This window comes from Pan troglodytes, chromosome 3 (genome assembly GCF_028858775.2).
Source record: "Pan troglodytes isolate AG18354 chromosome 3, NHGRI_mPanTro3-v2.0_pri, whole genome shotgun sequence".
NCBI lineage: Eukaryota > Metazoa > Chordata > Mammalia > Primates > Hominidae > Pan > Pan troglodytes.
Genome location: NC_072401.2, coordinates 89,017,397 through 89,036,948, shown reverse-complemented (window position 1 = coordinate 89,036,948; position 19,552 = coordinate 89,017,397). Strand labels below are relative to the sequence as shown.

The 19,552-nt window shown below is 38.8% G+C and overlaps 1 protein-coding gene across 2 annotated transcripts; it reads right to left on the bottom strand.

The window, feature by feature from the left end:
- Positions 1-3,684: 3,684 nt before the first annotated feature.
- Positions 3,685-19,276, bottom strand: DMP1 (dentin matrix acidic phosphoprotein 1). Of its 2 annotated transcripts, none has more exons than XM_054683178.2 (6): positions 19,094-19,276; positions 17,309-17,694; positions 11,164-11,238; positions 10,631-10,678; positions 8,458-8,490; positions 3,685-6,072 (listed from the first exon to the last, which is right to left on the bottom strand). In XM_054683178.2, exons 3-6 carry the CDS (start codon positions 11,215-11,217, stop codon positions 4,714-4,716), a joined length of 1,494 nt encoding a protein of 497 aa, XP_054539153.1. In that variant the 5' UTR covers positions 11,218-11,238; positions 17,309-17,694; positions 19,094-19,276; the 3' UTR covers positions 3,685-4,713. The 2 variants fall into 2 exon arrangements, with proteins under 2 accessions (XP_054539153.1, XP_054539152.1); XM_054683177.2 differs by lacking the exon at positions 19,094-19,276 and adding an exon at positions 8,232-8,279.
- Between the last annotated feature and the right edge of the window lie 276 nt (positions 19,277-19,552).

Below are 19,552 nucleotides of genomic sequence, written 5' to 3'. Positions count from 1 at the left end.
TACTATTCAGCCATAAAAAGAATGGAATCCTGTCATCAACAGCAACAGGGATGGAACTGGAGGACATTATGTTAAGTGAAATAAGCCAGGAACAGAAAGCTAAGCACCACATGTTCTTACTCATATGTGGAAGCTAAAAGTAGCTGATCTCATAGAAGTGAAAAGTAGAACAGAGGATACTAGCTGCAGGGAAGGGTAGGAGGAAGATAGAGAGTTGTTAAGGGATACAAAATTACAGCTAGATAGAAGGAGTAAATTCTAGTGTTCTATAGCACTGTAGGATGACTATAGTTAACAATAATATACAGTTTCACTAATGCAGGAACAAAAAACCAAATACTGCATGTTCTCACTTATAAGTGGGAGCTAAATGATGAGAACACATGGGCACATAGAGGGGAACAACACACACTGGGGCCTATCAGAGAGTAGAGGGTGGGAGAAGGGAGAGGATCAGGAAAAATAACTAATGAGTCCTAGGCTTAATACCTGAGTAATAAAATAATCTGTACAACAAACCCCCATGACACAAGTTTACCTGTGTAACAAACTGGCACATGTGCCCCTGAACTTAAAATAAAAGTTGTCTTAAAAAAAAAAGAAATTGGTTGTCTGATGAAAAAGAATGTATGTATATATATACATATTATACAAAATATATGCATAATATATAAAAAAGTATGTGTGTGTGTGTGTGTGTGTATATATATATATATATATGGTTTCAAATAGCTGGAAGGAGGATATTGAACATTCCCAACACAAAAACATAATAAATGCTTGAGGTGATGGATATCCTATTTACCCTTATCTGATCACTATACATTGTATGTATCAAAATATAGCTATGTACCCCACAAGTATGTACAGTTATTACTTTTCAGTTTAACAATTTTTTAAAAATAAAGGGGCAATTTAATGAAGAGTGGATCAGCCCTCACAAGCTTAGAAAAATAAGAACCACTGAGGCAAAAGTTAATCATGGCAATTTAGAGCACTTTTCAGGGAGAGAGAATGTTTCAGTTCCTACTGTGAGGTTTCCAGGGAGCATCGTAGATGCACCGTCTTATTTTAGCCCAATGCTGTTCAGCATTCACACTGCAGAGCTCCCTCTGTTCCCATTTATGCTCACCATACAGGCTTTTCATTCTTATTCTTTCCCATTATGAATTTAAAATTATTTGCTAATTATAATTTGGATTCCCAGGTGGACTCATCTACTGCAGACTTCAAGAGGAACTCCATGAGGAAACTTCTATACCTTGAAAGCCAAAGATCAAGTCCAGCCACCTTTCCTTTGAATAATGTGTCTCTACCACTTCCAACTGCGAGATACAACAATGCCTATAGCAAGCACATGAAATGAGTCAAGGGGAACTTAAAGGAAAACCCTCCTACATCTGCCCCAGAGGGGCGTTCTATCATGAACATAGCTGAAATTCTTATCACTATTCTTTCTTCTAAAAGTCCTGTGAATTATCTGGATAAAGGGGTTATAACAGGGCTCCTCATACCCCGGTTAGGAACCAAGCCACAACAACAAAAGGTAAGAGGCAGACGAGAAAGTGAAGCTTCATCTGTATTTACAGCTGCTCCCCACCGTTCATATTACTGCCTGATCTCTACCTCCTGTCAGATCAGCAGTGGCATTAGATTCTCACAGGAGTGGGAACCCTATTGTGAACTGTGTATATGCCTGATGATCTGTCACTGTCTCCCATCACCCCCAGATGGAACCATCTAGTTACAGGACAACAAGCTCAGGGCTGATTCTACACTATGGGGAGTTGTATAATTATTTCATTATATATTCCAATGTAATAATAATAGAAAATAAGTGCACAATAAATGTAATGCACTTGAATAACCCTGAAACCATCCCCCTCACCCCTCATCCCTGGAAAAATTGTCTTCCACGAAACTGGTCCCTGACAGCAAAAAGTTTGGGGACCACTGGGTTACAGAAGCTAGGAACGCTAGCTAACATAACATAAGTTTCTAAGTCTCTGTTCATTAGGCATTTTGGTTGCTGGGAACAAAGACTCACTCAAGTTGCCTCAAGAAAGGTGGGTGCCCTCATGCAGCGGCATTCGAGAAGACAAAACATCCCAGAATCCAGGAAGGCTTGGGGCAATAGAAGAGTCAGGTCCAACTTGCAGGCCGGAAGATGATTATTTTGCCCCTCAGCATCAGGAGCTCCATAATTTTCCATTTTGTGTGCCACATTAATGGGGTTTAGCCCACTCTCCGTTTCTGCCTCTCTGTGTATTCCCTTCTGTTTTTGTTCTAACCACTTTCTGACATCTCTTTCCCTAAATATTCATATTTGCAGAGAAGGAAAATAAGATTAGACCTCAAGCCCCCATCATCCGCATTCAGGCAGATGAGGCCTTTGCAACATGCCTCCTTGGAAGCTGCCAGCCAGGCTCCCCTCACATCAGGTGCTAATTCTTCCAATCCCCTATGGTGAGGTGGGGCATGTGAGTGGTTAGAACCTGGCCACCTGTGCCTCAGGCACCCAGGAGGTCTGAGCATGGGGCAGTTCTTCTCAGAAGGAGCAGTGGGTTGGCAGGAACCTGTAGGTTAATGGAGTCAGATAATTAATCCAAATGGAGACCCCAAATAGCGATAGTGGATAGGCTCCACCAGAATTTCCTGGAATCCTTTTAGAGATGCAGAACTCTGGGTCTCACTCCAGACCTACTAAATTAAAAGCTCTAAAATTTCAAGGGGAAGCATTAGAGAATACACACACACACACACACACACACACACACACACACAATTTTTAAATCTCCCCAGGTAAACACACCTTTGACCTTGTGAGGGAACAGAGAAATGTGAAGGATGGGAAGGGTGAGACTGAAAGTTAGGAAGTCTTCTTGATTCTTTCTTTTTTTTTTTTTTTTTTTGAGACAGGGTCTCACTCTTGTTTACCAGGCTGGAGTGCAATGGCACGATCTTGGCTCACTACAACCTCCGCCTCCTGGGTTCAAGTGATTCTTGTGCCTCAGCCTCCTGAGTAGCTGAGACTACAGAGACGTGCCACCACACCTGGCTCATTTGGTATTTTTAGTGGAGACCGTGTTGGCCAGGCTGGTCTCGAACTCCTGACCTCAAGTGATCTGCTCACCTCGGCCTCCCAAAGTGCTGGGATGACAGGCATGAGCCACTGCACCCGGCCAGGAAGTCTTCTGGATTCTACTAATAATTCTGTGGGGAATTCTGAGGTACTGTAGTGGAAGTGGGAGTAAAAACACGTTTGTAAAGTAGAAGTGCTGAGGTGAAGTCGTTTCTTTCAAAGAAATAAAAATATAAGGAATATGGTACTCTGTAGCTTCCAGAGCTTACACAAATGAGTCTGAGAGACCAGCAGGAACTAATGTTAAGCCTAAACATCATAAACTTTTACTGTGGCCTCAAACAAAAATTCAGAGTTTACTTCATTTTTTCTTCCTGTTCTGTAACAGGTATAGTTAGTGAAATATCATAAGCAACACATAGTATTTTTATCAAATGCTACCTGAATTACAAATAAAATTTTCAGGAAATAATTTAAGAAAATCTTTCATTTTAATAGGAGGAAGGTACTGAACTATTTGGGAATGCTTTAAAGAAAGAGTTGCTTAACACAAATATATCCTAATAATCAGCACCACGATAACAAATAAACACATATTTCTTCTGGGTTTATAATCTTTATTACAAAACAAGTATTTTATGTTGAGGTAATATTTCAAATGGTATTTGTCAAAAATCAATTGAATCTTACATACAGAATTTTGCTCTGTAAAGGACTCAGAGAACAGTTTTTTTCTAGCATTGCACACAAACTGATTTTAGAAAAAATAAAGCTAAAAAGTATCTATGTAAAGAGGAATTTCTTTCTCCCACTCTTCCTGACCCAATCCTTCTTATCATCACCAGTGATTAGTAAGGTGATGTTTATGGGAGTTCTACAAAAAAAAAATGATGAATTGGTAAATTAATTGGGAGAAAAAGATTTTCTTATCCAAAACAACTCACTGTGCCATAATTTCAAAGTGCTTTTGCAAACTAAGTATTGAATCCTATAGAATTTACTATTATTTATCCCAAGAATAGAATTCCCCAGTCTCCAATGAGGAAACCCTATGCAACCTTCCGACTCCAATGTCTTCTGCTGTGAAGCCCTCCCTCGTTCTCCAACGCATTGGTCACCCTTCTCAGTGTTCCCAGATAGATATCGTGTTCATAGCTCTGTCTTGGCACTCACCATACTGGGTTGTAACAATTCTTGTTTCTCTTATACATATCCCTCTTTAACTCTGTAGCTTTGTGGGTCCTTCTATACGCTCCTCAGGAGCAAGAAACACGTCTTAACCTGCTTTACATTCTCAACACCTAGCATAGTGCCTGGTATATCATGGACACCCAATAACTTTGTTTGTTAGGTTGATGAATTAGGAACTATCTCAGCTGCAAAGTTATCATGCAGATCCTTTCTTGCTTCTAGCCTCTTTGGATGTGTTCTGGTGTCACTCCACAGTATTTAAACCTCTATGAAATGATGACACCCTAAAAACAAGTGTAATGTCCAGCAATTCCTTTCAGGAAAAATATGGCATCTGGTTATTCTTTTGATCAAAACATCAATAAATTATAGTTATCATGATACACTTTCAAGTCCCTAAGACTCCTTTATGTGACAGCTGCTTCTTAGGACAGCTGATGCTAATAGCCATCTTGGCAGTCATTGTCATCTTGGTCCCCAATGGGTTTGTTGTGATAGGCATCAACTGTTAATTTCCGGCTCTCTGTCTCAATGTTTTTCAACTGGCCATCTTCCTCACTGCTTGATTTGCTCTCCGTGGAGTTGCTATCTTCTTTGGATCTGCTGCTGTCTTGAGAGTCACTGTCGTCTTCCTCAGAATGGCTTTCCTCGCTCTGACTCTCTGCTGAGCTGCTGTGAGACTGGAGGCCCTCCTGGCTGGAGCTGTTCTCATCCTCGGGGGACTCCGGGCTTTCCTCTGAGAAGTTGAGGCTCTCACTGGATTCGCTATCTGCTTGCTCCTCTCTGGATTCACTTTTTGAGTGGGAGAGTGTGTGCGAGCTGTCCTCCTCGCTGGAGTCACTGTCTTCCTGGTCTTCTGCATAACTAGTTGTGGGGTTGGGGTTATCTCCCCTGGACTCACTCACCACCTCTTCCTGAGACTCACTGCTGTTCTCTTGAGATGACAGGTTGACCTCTTGGCTGGACTCACTGCTGGGACCATCTACGTTTTGGCTCTCTTCCTGGGACAGATTCTCCTTGCTGTCTTCTTGAGAGTCACCCTTGCTGTCTCTCCTGGGTTGGCTGAGGCCAGTGTCCCTGGAGTTGCTGTTTTCTGTAGAGTCACTCTTGACTTCTTCCATTGTGTTGTTGTCATCAAGCTCGCTTCTGTCATCTTCCTGTGAGATGCGAGACTTCCTAAAAATTTTCCTACTGGGATGCTCCAGCAATTGGCTGTCACCTGAATCTTGAGTGTATGCTTGCTCACTGTTTTCTCCAGATTCTTTTGATTTCATGCCTGCACTGTTCATTCTGGAGTTTCCCCTTTCACTCCTGATGCTCTCTGGGTCATCACTCTGCATTCCCTCATCGTCCAACTCGGAGCCGTCTCCATGGCTGCTCTCCCCATCACTGCCGCCTCCCACCCAGTGCTCTTCACTCTCACTCTCTTGAGTGGAGTCACCTCCCTCAGGCTTGCTGTCCACCCGGTCTTCATTGTCAAGTTCCCTGCTCTCACTGGTGGTATCTTGGGCACTGTCTTGCCCTTGTGGGGCACTCTCTTCACTGGCTTGTATGGTGTCATCAGAGTCCTCATCACTTCCCAGTCTGGAGTATCCTCCTTCTTGTCTGTCTTTGGGCCCTGGGCCACTGTCATCGTCACCATAGGTGTCATCTCCACTGTCATCTTCATCGTCATCTTTATCATCTCCTTCTTTTCCTGTGCTCCTGGAGAAGCCACCAGCTAGCCTATAAATGTATTGATGATCATCAGAGCCCAGGCCCTCCTCTGACTCAGTGCTGTCACTGGGGTCTTCATTTGCCTAGAATTTGGGGTTAACAGATATGGTCAGTATTCCAGGAACCGATAGAGAAGGAGTTATCTAGAGCCTTTCTAGTCTTTCTGCTTCCTTCGCCCTACATCCCCTCCTCTAATCTATGGTCAGTTTTACTACTCAATAACCTCTCTACCAGAGCTTAAATAGGAAGGAAGAGGAATTGAAACTCAAGTGGTTCCATTTTATATAGGCACACTTCACTCAATGCTGCCAACATTTTCTCAAAAAGCTTTCTGGAAATCACATTTATGAAATTCAAATAATACTGTGTATATAATTCCTTAAAAAAAAAAAACAACTCTTGGGCTGGGCAAGGTGGCTCACACCCATAACCCAGCACTTTAGGAGGCCAAGGTCAAGAGATCGAGACCATCTTGGCCAACATGGTGAAACCTCATCTCTACTAAAAATACAAAAATTAGCTGGCTGTGGTGCCACAAACCTGTAGTCCCAGTTACTTGGGAGGCTGAGGCAGGAGAATCACTTGAACCTGGGGGGCAGAGGTTGCAGTGAGCCGAGATCGAGCCACTGCTCTCCAGCCTGGCGACAGAGCGAGACTCCGTCTCAAACAAACAAACACACACAAAAAAAAACCTCTTAGGAAATTGTTTGTGAATTAGAGTTGGTTTATAATGCTCATGCATTAAAGTGTTTGGTGTGAAACAGAGTTTTTAAAAATATTGAGTGATCTTAAAATGACCCCAATTTTTTTTCTTCTGGAGGGAAAAATGTACTAGGACCAGAGGATAAAATCTTTAGCTAAAATGAAAATTAAATATTATAGTAAGGTATATACTTCACCCAAACCATGTTTCTACCTCGTTAGTACAATCAGAAAGTTGCCTATAGATGATTCAGCTAGAAGACACCAACTAGTGTGACCAACAAGGCAACTGAGTGCTACGTGGGAAGTCAGAGAGGTGAGTCCTGTAAGTAAAACAATTGGATGCTCTGTACCAGTAAGGAAGGACAGTGAGTCTTCATACATTATGCTCCCAAAATATCTGCTCTCTTTACCATACCCTACAACAGAGCATACCTGCTAGTTTTTGTTTTGTTTTGTTTTGTTTTTACACATCCCTACTGATCAATGTCTGAGTCTGTAATTGGGTGATTGGGAGTACTTGTGTATATGCTGTTGACCTCTCTTCCTAGCACTGGAGTTTTATGCTAGTATGGTGGAACTGAGCATGGGTTTAACCTGCCATACCTCGTTAACCCAACTCACAAGCAGGAACTGCAGGAATCACCATACCTCATTACCCTTTCTCAAGCAGGAATTGCTACCGTAACTTGAAAGCTTACAGACCCTTGAGGCAACAAATCACAAAGTCCCCAGCAAACGGCATTTCTCCAGTTCTATGCTTTTAAATTTCTAGAATGTTCCTTTGATAACCTTAAGTAAATAGGGATAAACAGGCTAATAATTCATCTTCCAACTCTGGCTAAGTGTAGAATGCAACATGGATCAAAGCCTTAGGGAGAAACCTGGCTCCTGGACTCTCTGGAGCCCCACAGGATTGAGTTTGGTCAAAACAATAGCATAGCTAAGAAAGTAACAACACTTAGTCTTAGAAAAATGAAAAAGAATGCCAGCTTTAAGGGATATAAACTGAGTCTGCCTTTCTCACTCCCAGAGCCCAGTCCCACAGATGGGACTATTTTCGAAGAGAAAGTCATCACTGAAGCAGTTCTTTTCATTAAAGTTTCCTCAGGGCTGTCCTGTTCTGTCTTCGAGCAGGATCCTTGACACAGAGAAGCTCCCAGGCACTTCTTCACGTGATCTGAACTGCGCCAATTGTAAAAGCAACATTTTAAGTTGATGAGTAAGTTTGACATGGTCAATGACCATTTGTGAGTGTGTGTGTGTGTTTCTGCGCATGTGTTTATTTTTTAACTAGGGGAGACATTTGGGGCCACAGTGCCAGCAATCTAGGCTCAGTGATGAAAATAAGATGAATAGCATGTCTGCATGTGAATTCTCCTTACTCATTTTTCTCTTCTTACTTTATAGGACTCTTTAGCCAGCATAACTCATAGTTAGAAAATATTATATTTAGAACTGTTGCCAGGTAATTTAATCTAACATCATTTCCTTCCATTCCTAAGTAGCCTGAAAAGTTAAGAAAGGTCTGTTTAATTACCTGTTCCTCTGAGCTAACTTTACTTCCTTCTGATGACTCACTGCTCTCCTGAAAGGGGAAAAATGTTTACTTTTCTTTTTAGTAATTCCTTAGGAAAGAAAAAAACATGATACACATCAATTGCTTCCAGTCTGGATTTACTACTTTCAAAATTGTAAAAGGCAACTGGAAGAGTGTTAAAGTTACTTCATGAGATGTTTATGACAAAAGTAAATGAGATAGTTACCAAGGGTGGTGTTGGTGCCTGAGCCAAATGACCCTGCAAAAAAGGAAAGGAAGGAAAACAAATTACTCCCTCACAGATGGATTTCATTATTGTAATTATTTACAATAATTTTAGGTGATTATTTTTAGTTTCTTGGTAGAGATCTTACATTTACATGAGTAATAGTGAAATTTTATGATGAAATGGTTCCAAAAGGAAAGTAAAATGACTAATGGCTTGAAAAGATCTTGGGATATAAGAGACCTAGACAATGTTTATATTTCTGATATTTCATTTACAGAAATAAATATGCTTTTTTGAACCTGGCCGTTCATACAACCTAGAGGAAACGTAACACAGGAAAAGCAGCATTGAAACTCAGAATCCAGATTTAAGTCTCAATTAACTCACTGGTTTTGGTTTTAGCCCTGAAAACCAATCATCTTGGTGTTAGCACTGAAAGTCATGTGTTCCAGGAAACCCCTAAGTTCCAGGTAAACCGAGATGGTTGGTTACTCTAGGTGAAGGTGGGCAATTCACTTCACGTGTCTGACCACCAGTTTCTTATTCATAAATTAAGGAAATTAACACCCACTGTGCTTACCCCACAAGGTAGTTATGAGGATGAAACCAGCTAATGCCTAAGGAAGTATCTCGAAAACTATTTATTCAACATGATATAAACTAAAGAAAAAATCCATGTGATAACATCCACCTTATAAAATTTAATAGTAAACAAAACTGAATTGAGAAAGCCATGAAACCCTTCTCGAGTCATGTAAAAGCCCTGGTATTAAAAACAAATGCTAAATCAGAAATTTAACTAGTCATACCTCTAATTTATTTCACTATCTTTAGTCTCATAAGCACTATAAGAATGCCTTAGCAACTTCTGGTACCCCTCCCCATCACTTCTTCCCCTTCCCCTTGAGGAGGGCAAAGTCCTGTGTGGAACACCCAAGGCGCAAAGTAGAGCAGGGAGGAGCTGCTATTGACATGTCTTCAACGTGCATCTCTGCGGTGCTGGACTGGGGGTATCTCCTTAGAGAAAGGAGCTATAATCACGCTGTCTTTGGCCTGCAACACTGCAGGCAGGCACAATGGCAGGCTGTGCTCCAGTCAATTATCATTTGGAATTAATGGGTGGAAGGGAGCAAGACATTGTTATTTTTCTCATGCCAAGGCTAGACTTGAGAACAGGGCATGTTTGTGCGTCTCTGGTTAAATGAGAGAGAGGATCTAGAGTGTCTGCTTTTAAATTAACCAGCCTATGGATTTCTCTGAAGAAAGTTCATAATAAATACTGCAAAGTCTATTCCAGACTCAGGCATGGACAGGACCCCACCTCAGGTCGCTGACATTATCTGGCCACCACCAAAAGCATTGGGGCCAAGCTTTATCATATGTAAAAGCCAGTAGGAGACACGGTAGTGAACAAAATGCTCTGATTTCGCATAAGATTTTAACCCTTAGTGCCAATCTTGAGAATTTTCTGAACTCTTAGACCTGGCTCCTTCCTGAGAGGGATATAACACACTGGTTAAGAATGTGGATTCTGGAGCTAGAGTGACATAATATCAAAGTCTGGCTCTAACACTAATTGACCATGTAACCTAGACGATTGAATTACTCTCTGTGATCAGTTTTCTCATCTGTAAAGTGAGAATAAAACATAATACCTAATTCACAGAGGTGTGAAAATTAAGAAAGTTAATATATGTAAAACACTCAGAAATGTGCCTGGCAATGATTCTTGAGTTATTGAGAGTTAGTAACTCTCAGTATAATAACATGCTAGCAACATTAGCTCTCATTCCAGAGACTCTAGTGTCCTCTCATTCTTCTTTCTTTTTTCACCTTCCAGGACTTGACCTCTTGCCCACCAGATAACTCTTGTTAAAACAGATTTTAAGTCATAATCTCTCCTGAAGACTCTTGGTTCATTGTCATGCATCCCCTGGTACTATTATACACATCCATTATAAGAAGAAAGCTAACAGAAAATATGCTTCCTTGCCAGAGTATACTACTAAGTTGGAATCACAGCATTATTTTCTTCTATGAACTCTACAGCTTAGCTTATTAATATGCTGATGAAGTCATTAGCAGTTTCAACATTTGCAATGAAGTCAATTTGGTTATACTCATAATAAATTAAAATTAAAATATTTCAAAAAGTCATATTTCTACTCACCTTCCATTCTTCAGAACCCTCAGATTCATTATTTTGATACCTGGCTACCTAGAAAATTTAGTACACATGGTAAATCCAAAGAGAAATTTCTAAAGCAATAGTTATTAACACATTTCATACATAGGAGTAGGGATAGTCAAATTTTAGGCTGCATCAGAATCACCGGGAGGCCTTGTTAAAACACTGATTTCTGTTTCCTATCCCTAAAGAGTCTGGTTTAGCAGCTCTGAGGTAGGGTCCAAGAATTTGGATTTCTAACAAGGTCCTAGTTGATGCTGATGCTGGTGGTTCCAGGATGACACTTTAAGAACCACTGCTTATAGGGAAGAAAAGTATGAATGATATCTATGTGAATGGCAACTGAACAGAATAAAAAACACCTTGAATGATATTTCTTAAGAAAACAGCATGCTAAGAAACTACTATTTTTACTGGACTGGAACATACACAGCCATCTTGGTTCATAGCCAATGAAAATTGTGGAGTTTTAAGTATGAAAGGGTTTTTTCATATATCCCTACCCTAATACTTACTGGGAGAGCACAGGATAATCCCCAAAGGAACATGAGCAGGATGCTGATCTTCATAGTTGGGTGTGATACCTCTACCTGGAATGAAGGACATAGATGTTTCTCTCCATGTTAAAGGAATAAAGTAGCTTCAACTTTTTAAGAGTTTCTTCCTACTAAAAATTCATCCAAATGTCCATGAACTGATGAATGGATAAATAAAATTTACTGTATCTATAAAACAGAATATTATTCAACCATAAAGAGGAATGAAGTACTGACATGTGCTGCAGAGTAGAGGAAGCTTGAGAACACTATGCTAAGTGAAAGAAGCCAGATAAAAAGGCCACATTGGAATGATTCTATTTACATGAAATGTCCACAATAGGCAAATCTACAGAGACAAAAAGTAGACTAGTGGTTGCCCACAGCTTGTGCAGATGGGAGGTTGAGGGGTGACAGCTAATGGGTACAGGGTTTCTTTTGGAGGTGATGAAACTGTTCCATGTATTGTAGTGAAGGTTGCACAACTCTGTGAACATACTGAAAACCACTGAGCTATACACTTCAAATTAGTGAAGTATGTGGTGTATAGATTATAACTCAACAAAGTGGTTTTTAAAAACCTCACTCCTAAGAAATAAATTGAAAATGTTTCATTGAGGAGATGTACAAACGCTAACACATAAAGTACGATAAATTGACGAAAAAGTAAAGAAAGAGGAATATAGAAATTTCTGTCCATTCCCTTTTACAATAATTATGCAGCTTGGTATGGCAGAGCACCCTAGCAAATGTATTCTCCCTAAAAAACTACACTTATTGACACCAGTGATAGGTGGTGGGCATTTGTTTTCACACACACACAAACACACACATACACACACACACACACAATGGCTTCTAAGTCACATTTATGACTGCATAATAATGTCTACACAAAATAGATTGTTTTTGCTTTTTTTGTGATCTGCAAGAGATGCGCTAGAGTAGGCTTCATATTGCAACTTCAGAAAGCTCTTAGTATCTACTGTGACACGTTTAGTCATACATTATACATGATTATGCTAAATTATTTTTGCTGTCATTCACAGTACTGAAGGATTTGGGGAAGATTACAGGTTTGGGATACACGTGTAAATCATGCTGAGAGAAACACGCCAAATCAAACTATTTTTCTGGAGGGTAACTTCATTTCACACTTCAAGAGCTGTTGCTTTGGAAAACACTTTGTTTTGTATTTAAAAATAGAAGTACTAGATGCTAAAGTAAAAATTTATTGAAATGGTTTAAGGAACGCAATTTACCCTGCACTAGTAAGCCCTGGTAGCTGCCCTAGCATACTTGTCTGATGAACTTCCATACATTTCACAAATAATCCTGCAAGTTTATTTCACGTTCGTTGATTTGTTTCATTTCTTTAAATGTTAAATGTATACTGTGAAAGGAAAATAAAATCTTGGGACCCCAAACTCACTAAGTCAAAGGGAAATTCAACCTAGGAACTGGGTCACTCAAACCTGCCGCCCATTTTGTTCTTAAAAAGATAGCTACAAGGATAAAAGGCTACATACCTCCCTCACAATTTTCTCACAGGGAAATTCCTGTGGGCCCTGAGATCTTTACCCTAAAACAGTCTGGTTGAATTTCACCCTCACAGTGTAAATTAACAGCTTACCTTCATAAGTTCAGGACAAAGGACAGAACTAAAAGTCATTCCTCTTCTCACCTGAGACAGATGCATATCTGACAGCTTCCTATATAAGATAGGAAGCTTATCTTATATAGAAATGCAGATTCACTGAGCATAAGACAAATGCATAATTGACTATTCCTCTACCCTCTCCTTTCACATATAAAATGTGGGCTCAGTGAGCACTAAACAAAGACTCAAAGGAATGCAACCACTTGCCTCTTTTATCTGTCCTTCCTTTCTCCTATTGCCTGTTCTTTCCCCTTTAAATACTGAAGTCCTCGGACTCTTTGTAAACAAACATGGACCATAGATGTTTCTGGTAGTTTTGTGTTCGTTTTTCCTAGGTGCATCCTCAATTTTGGCAAGATAAGTCTCCAAAAATAATTGAGACTCACCTCAGTCATTTTATTTGATTTGCAATAGTTTACTAGTATAGGGACTCAGAAAACAATACTCCATAATGAAGGCCTCAGAAGCAGCCTCAGAAGCAAAAGCTTCTCTCTGACCTTCCCCTGCCCTCCTATCTCTGGCCCCTCATTCTCCCCTGAGACTAACCATAGAAACTAGAATCCCTCTTTCCCAAAGGCAGGTTATAGAAACCAGAACCTCTTTTCCCCAAAGCCAGCAATAAAACCTGAAAATATTACCCTAAGTCCCCCTGTCTTTCTGTGTAACAACTGGCCTTAAAGAAATTCTCTGACCCCCCTAGTTTAATTGTATGTCATAAGACCCGCATTGCAGAGAAGGTCCTGTCCCATATCAAGAAGGAAGAAATGCTGCACGGAGAGGCCAAGAAGAATCTGGACAGGCTTTGCTGGTCCACCCCACTTGGTCTACTAGTATAAGGTCAAAACCTTTTTGTCCAATCATATTTCTACATGGCTGCCCATGTTTTGTTGGACATAAGCATAAAGATGGACAGTTTCTCCTGTATCTTTAGGTCTTCGTTCTGAAGGCTCCTGTGTCACATAAAAATAAATTTGTATTCCTTTTCTCCTATTAATCTATCTTTTGTCAGTTGATTTTCAGCAAACCTTCAGAGGGTGAGGGGGAAGTTTTCCCTTGGCCCCTAAAATAATGATAGGAGTTAAAAGCCAAAGATTCTCAACCCTAAATGTATATTACTATCGACTGGGAAGGGTTTTAAAAATGCCAATGCACAAATCCCATCCCAGGGCAATAAATCCATTCACTTGGGTGGGCACAGGAATAGGTTTGTTTTTAAAGTTCCACAAGAGATTTTAACACTTGATCTAAGAATTAAAAATATCATAATTAGCCAGGCTTGGTGGCACGTGCCTGTAGTCCCAGCTACTCAGGAGGCTGAGTGGGGAGAATTCTTTGAGCCAGGGAGGTTGAAGCTGCACTGAGCCATGATCGTGCCACTCCACACCTGTTTGGGTGACAGAGCAAGACCCTATCTCAAAAAAAAAAAAAGTGTATATATATATATATATATATATATATAGCACTCAATAATGCCTGAATATGCTGAATATTGTCTGAAACATTGGGCTCAAGAAGTCATCTAATCTTATTTTTAATGTATTCAAGAAAATAATAGAAATCCAAAGATAAGGAGCCTGAACAGGCTTCTCATTTCTGCTTTCACACAACTCAAATGGTCAAACAACCTCTCATGTATATTATGGGCATTATCTCTCCTCAGCATAGTTATTCTTAATTGTGTTACTTTCTTTATTCTAATTCAGCATAGTGTATATCAGTCCTTATGTTTGATACTATCTTAATTTCTTTTAAAAATCCTTCAATTAATATCAACAGAGAAAAACATATGAAAATGCTTAACTACACCAAAATCAAGCTTAATTTAATAGATGTTACTTCTCTTTAGATACCACAATCAAAACTTTTTTAAAAATTTGTTAGGTTTATTTCTTCAGGAAAGCAAAATTTTCTCAAATATGATATTCTCAAAATAACCCTTTCAATGCTTTCAGTTTCACAGATCAAATGAAAGTTACCTCATCATTTTAATTTTCAAAGTGAAATTTGAATAGGGTTATAATTTCATGATTCTCTGAAAGCTAGCAAATGTTAGAGCCTTGACAGAAGGTCAATGACTATTGAATTCTCTTGTATTTTCTTTAGCTCCTCTAATCTAAATAATTAGAAAACTGGGGATGCCATTGTGCATTTATTCTAAACCAATGAATGTTGTGTTTTCTCACAAAGAAGTGCATGCCCCAAGTGCTCAAGTTTCTTAGGGATGGAAGATTCTAAAACACAAGAAAGATGCCCTAACTTGCTCAGGATTCTAGAAATACTAGTTAGCATCCTGACCTAAAGCAATAATTTCCCAGATGCAAGTCTAGTAAACTAAAATAAAAGACACTCTAGAGTTCTGAGAGAGCTGATGTTGCCACCAAAAAAATACAGTCCAACTTTAAGTATTAAAGAAAATCAGATCTTACACCCCTTGTTAGGTTTGCATTTGGTATTTTTGATAAAAATAATTATAATTTTGTGAAGTGCATTTCCAAACAAGAGCTCCAAACTTTTATAAACATTTTGGCTACTATTCAAAAAAGAGTAGAAGCAGATAGGCAGTAGCCGTATTCTGAATAATAAATGTGAACCACAGCTACAAGCCTGCAATTAAAAGTCCAGAACTTTGAGTTCTTCTTCAGTGATTGGTTAATGTTATTTCTACATTCCACATGCTGTCATTCTACAGTGAGATGACGTAACAAAAGGAAATCAACAACTTGAGTTCCATCCATTTGGAAGGCGGTGTATTAGAGAATTTCTGCCTCTGTGAATTGTTTTCATAGAGTTGAAAAGAGCCAAATGTTTAGAATGTGGAGAGGGAAACTAAAGTCAAGATTTCAGGTGTGTAGCCAAAACTTCTTTCGGCTCTTAAGTAAGGAAATTCATTCTAGCATTTTCTCAAGGTTAAGATACATTTGTAAAATATATATCTTCTTTTATGTAAACCAAAATGAAGGAAATAGGCCAAAAGAAGAAAATAAAGGTTTGAAAAGTCATAGACTCTTTTTTCTTTTGGAAAACAATTCATCATATTAATTTGCTTTATCTGTCTTAGTATTGTTATCTTCAAGAACACAACTGAACAATACATTCATTCATTAGCAGTCAGTAAATATTTATGAACATGCAATGTGTTAGGCACTTTTCTAGCCCATATTCTCAAAACCAACAATTTAAGAAACTCTAATATTTTGAGTTTCTCCGTGTACAGCCTGTAAATGTACATTAGCAGGAAACTTTAATAATAATAAACAATAATAATAAAATAAGTTGGTTTTATAATAATAAAATTAACCAGAATCCAACTAACTAGAACCTGCTAGAATTTGTTTTCTTATTACTCTTTGAAAATAGAATCAAACTTGGCCAGGATATGAACTCTACCAGGAATCCAGAGAAACAAACAAACCAAAAAAAATCCAATTCTTCCTATTGTATGTGTCTTCAGGTCAATTACGATGAATCCAATATTATATGCTTTTAACCACAGGAATATACCTCTGAGGTGCCCCCAAAATTAAATATAGATTTGGAAGGCCTCTAAGCATCTGAGGCACGTTGTTTTACATCGCCATTTTCAGGTAAGTAAGTGGACTAATACCCTTTAGAAAATAGTTTGTTCGCATTTTTAAACAACAAAGTTAAAATAAGATACTCAAGCCTCAGTTAAACAGAAAGTATGGTTAACCACAAGTTACTGCTCTTAAGAAAGACAAGTTGCTAAAACACATAGACTCTTCTAAATGTCACACAGATGAAGAAGTGCGCTAAATACAGTAAATAAAAATACATATGGACATTTTAAAATATATGTTTTAAAATGCAATATTTTAAAATATAATTATATTCAACATTTATTGAATTCTAACTGTATTCAAGGCATCATGCTAACATGAATACAAAAAAACATAATTATCACACCCTCAGTTATTTCAGTAGTTTAATCATCTTTTAGTTACGTATGCAGTTCATAATAAATGTTACTAGATGCTCTCTAGATGAATAACATTACATTTTTTAATTAAAAAAAATTCTTTTTAAAGTCCTGCCATTCAATAAGTTTAGCTTTTTTTCACAATCTTGTAGGTCGCAAACATTCCCTTATTCATGAAACACACTGTAAAAGTTTTATACGTTTTGCTAATTAAAACTAAATTTCAAAATGACCTTCCATCTGCCTCCTGTTCTATAAACTATCCCTTTTAGAAGTGTCATGCAGAGATCTAATTAAAGCATTACCAAGAAAAACACCTGGCTGTATTGTCTTAACATGTCATTTTCATATCATTATTTACTGTGGCATAAACAACAGGCACAAAAATAGGAACTGTTTTTACCCAAAGCGCAGCTCTCCCATCTCTCTCTACATGGTATAATGCCTCAAACATGTATACATATTTAATATTTTCCAAACAACCAGCAAAAGTCATTTTAAAAAATTAAATGATGAAAATGACTTACCCTCCGTAGTTCACAAAGAATTTTTTCAAAAAGTCTCAAAAATCAGGTTGATGTTCTCAAAGAGGAAATCTATGCCCAATGAAGCCACTCTTGTGTTGATTTTCTGGACACTTCTCTGATGGTGCAGGAATTTAAACTCTGCTGCAGCTCTTCATAGCCAATCAACCTCAGGCTGGGGGTGACTGACATCACAAGGTGTCACCGGGACCCCGGTACACCCACACTTCCTCCAGCTGGCAGAGGCACATTTTCCCTAAAAAGCTCTTGTGGTTCCCAAATGACTAGACTAGTTTCCATTAAATTGAAGATCTTCCCAAAACTTTGTTTTGATTTCTAAATATATGTCATTCACATTCAGGCAGTCTTATGAACAATGACAATGTCTTCTACCCACCGACAGATCCCAGCAGACCCAAGGATGGGAAAGGCAGAGGCAGGGGTGGGTAGAAAGTTTCCTGTTAATGTACATTTCCAGGTTGTACATGGAGAAAGCTACTAAAATACTAGAGTTCCTTAAATTGTTGGTTTTGAGAATATGGGCTTTTATTTCTTCCTTTTTCCTCTTTTAACAACCTCTACTACTCACCTCCTTTTCCTCTCATCTCCCCACCCCCATATACACACAAAGATCCCAAACTCCTACTAATCTAATAAAGCGTCCACTAAAGTACCCCCCTTAAGTAGCTATTGTGTTATTCAAGAAATTTAGATCTAACACTTAATCATTCCCCGTTTGCCACATTTTAATGATTCTTTGAAATCAGAATTGGATTAAGGGGAATACTAGTTGGGTAGCATCCAAGGAAACTAATCTTGAAGGGACTCTATGCCACCACTGAAAATGTAATGAAATGGATAAAATGATATTTACCAAAACATTTTCGAGGAAGTGTACTAAAAGTTTTAGGGAGCTGGAAATGGGTTTGGCAATTTCCCAAGAGCATGTTCAAGTGACGGCAGGATGGCCACTGAACAAGAATTTAGAGAATATCAGCTGCTGGACCTTAATTTCCTTAAGAGTAGGGATGTTTGCTTGTTTATTGATCTATAATCAGTGCCCGGATACCTAGAACAGTTCTTAATAAGCACTCAGTACTCTTTGAATGACTGAGTGGATTGGCTTGAAAATTAGCCAAACTATTAACTTGATTACAGTATCTGCATAACTCACTGTAACTTTTAAAAAAATGCTTTAATTGTTAAAAAAAAAAAATTGAGCTGATGCTCCTAACATGGATCTAGAAAATTAGAGTGCCCAATTTATTCAGGCAACTAATGTCAGATATATGGATTATCAACATATTTAGTGTGAACTATAATATGCGGGGGAGGGTGGTGCAGACAATGAGGAAAGAGATGTCTATTTTCATTTAGGGTTGATTAGAAAGCCAAAGTCCATATGGGGAAGCTATAAATTCCCTGTGATTTGCTCTGGTTCTGAATTACACTCTCTGATGGTTTCATGGGTCTTAACCGAGATCTATGCTAGAAGAACCTTATAATCTTATGACAGAATTGGATTCTGGGCAGATTTGGGCAGATTGCATTACAAGACATTATTTTAGACTCTCTTCAAATCCCTACATAGATAACAAAATTGAAAACTGTGGATAACATTTACAATAAAACTAGGCATTTTTGTTATCTATTGCTATATCAAAAACCACTTCAATACTTTGCATTTTAAAACAACTACCATTTTCTTATCTCTCACAGCTAGCGTTGTAGTCATCTGAAGACTCAGTTGGGGCAGAACATTTCAGATGCCACTTTCATAGTTGTTACCTGAGAGCTCAGCTGGAGCTGTAATTCTGAGCACTTTAGTTCTTTACATGGCCTCTCCTTGGCTTGGCCTTCTCACAACCTGAAGGCTGGGGGCCAAGAGTTCCTAGAATATCATTTTTCCATATTCTGTTGGTCAATCAATCACAAGGAGATCTCAGATTCATAAGGAGAAATACTCTCTACCTTTTGGTGTCAGATCAGGATGCACATGTATAGGGAGCAGAGGAAACATTGAGGCAGTTTTTGATTAGTTACCACCACGTATGACAAGTTATATCCACTAACTCCAAGGTGACTAAGGACAAAGTCCACAACTGCCACAAGACCTAGAGAGTCTATGCAGGAGTGAGCAGAGGAAAGCAACAGGAAATCTGATGAACATGAGAACAGCAGAACCCAAAGCAGTCAAGAATTATTGCTGATGGGTGCCAATGGTTCATAGCACAGCTGAAGGATCTA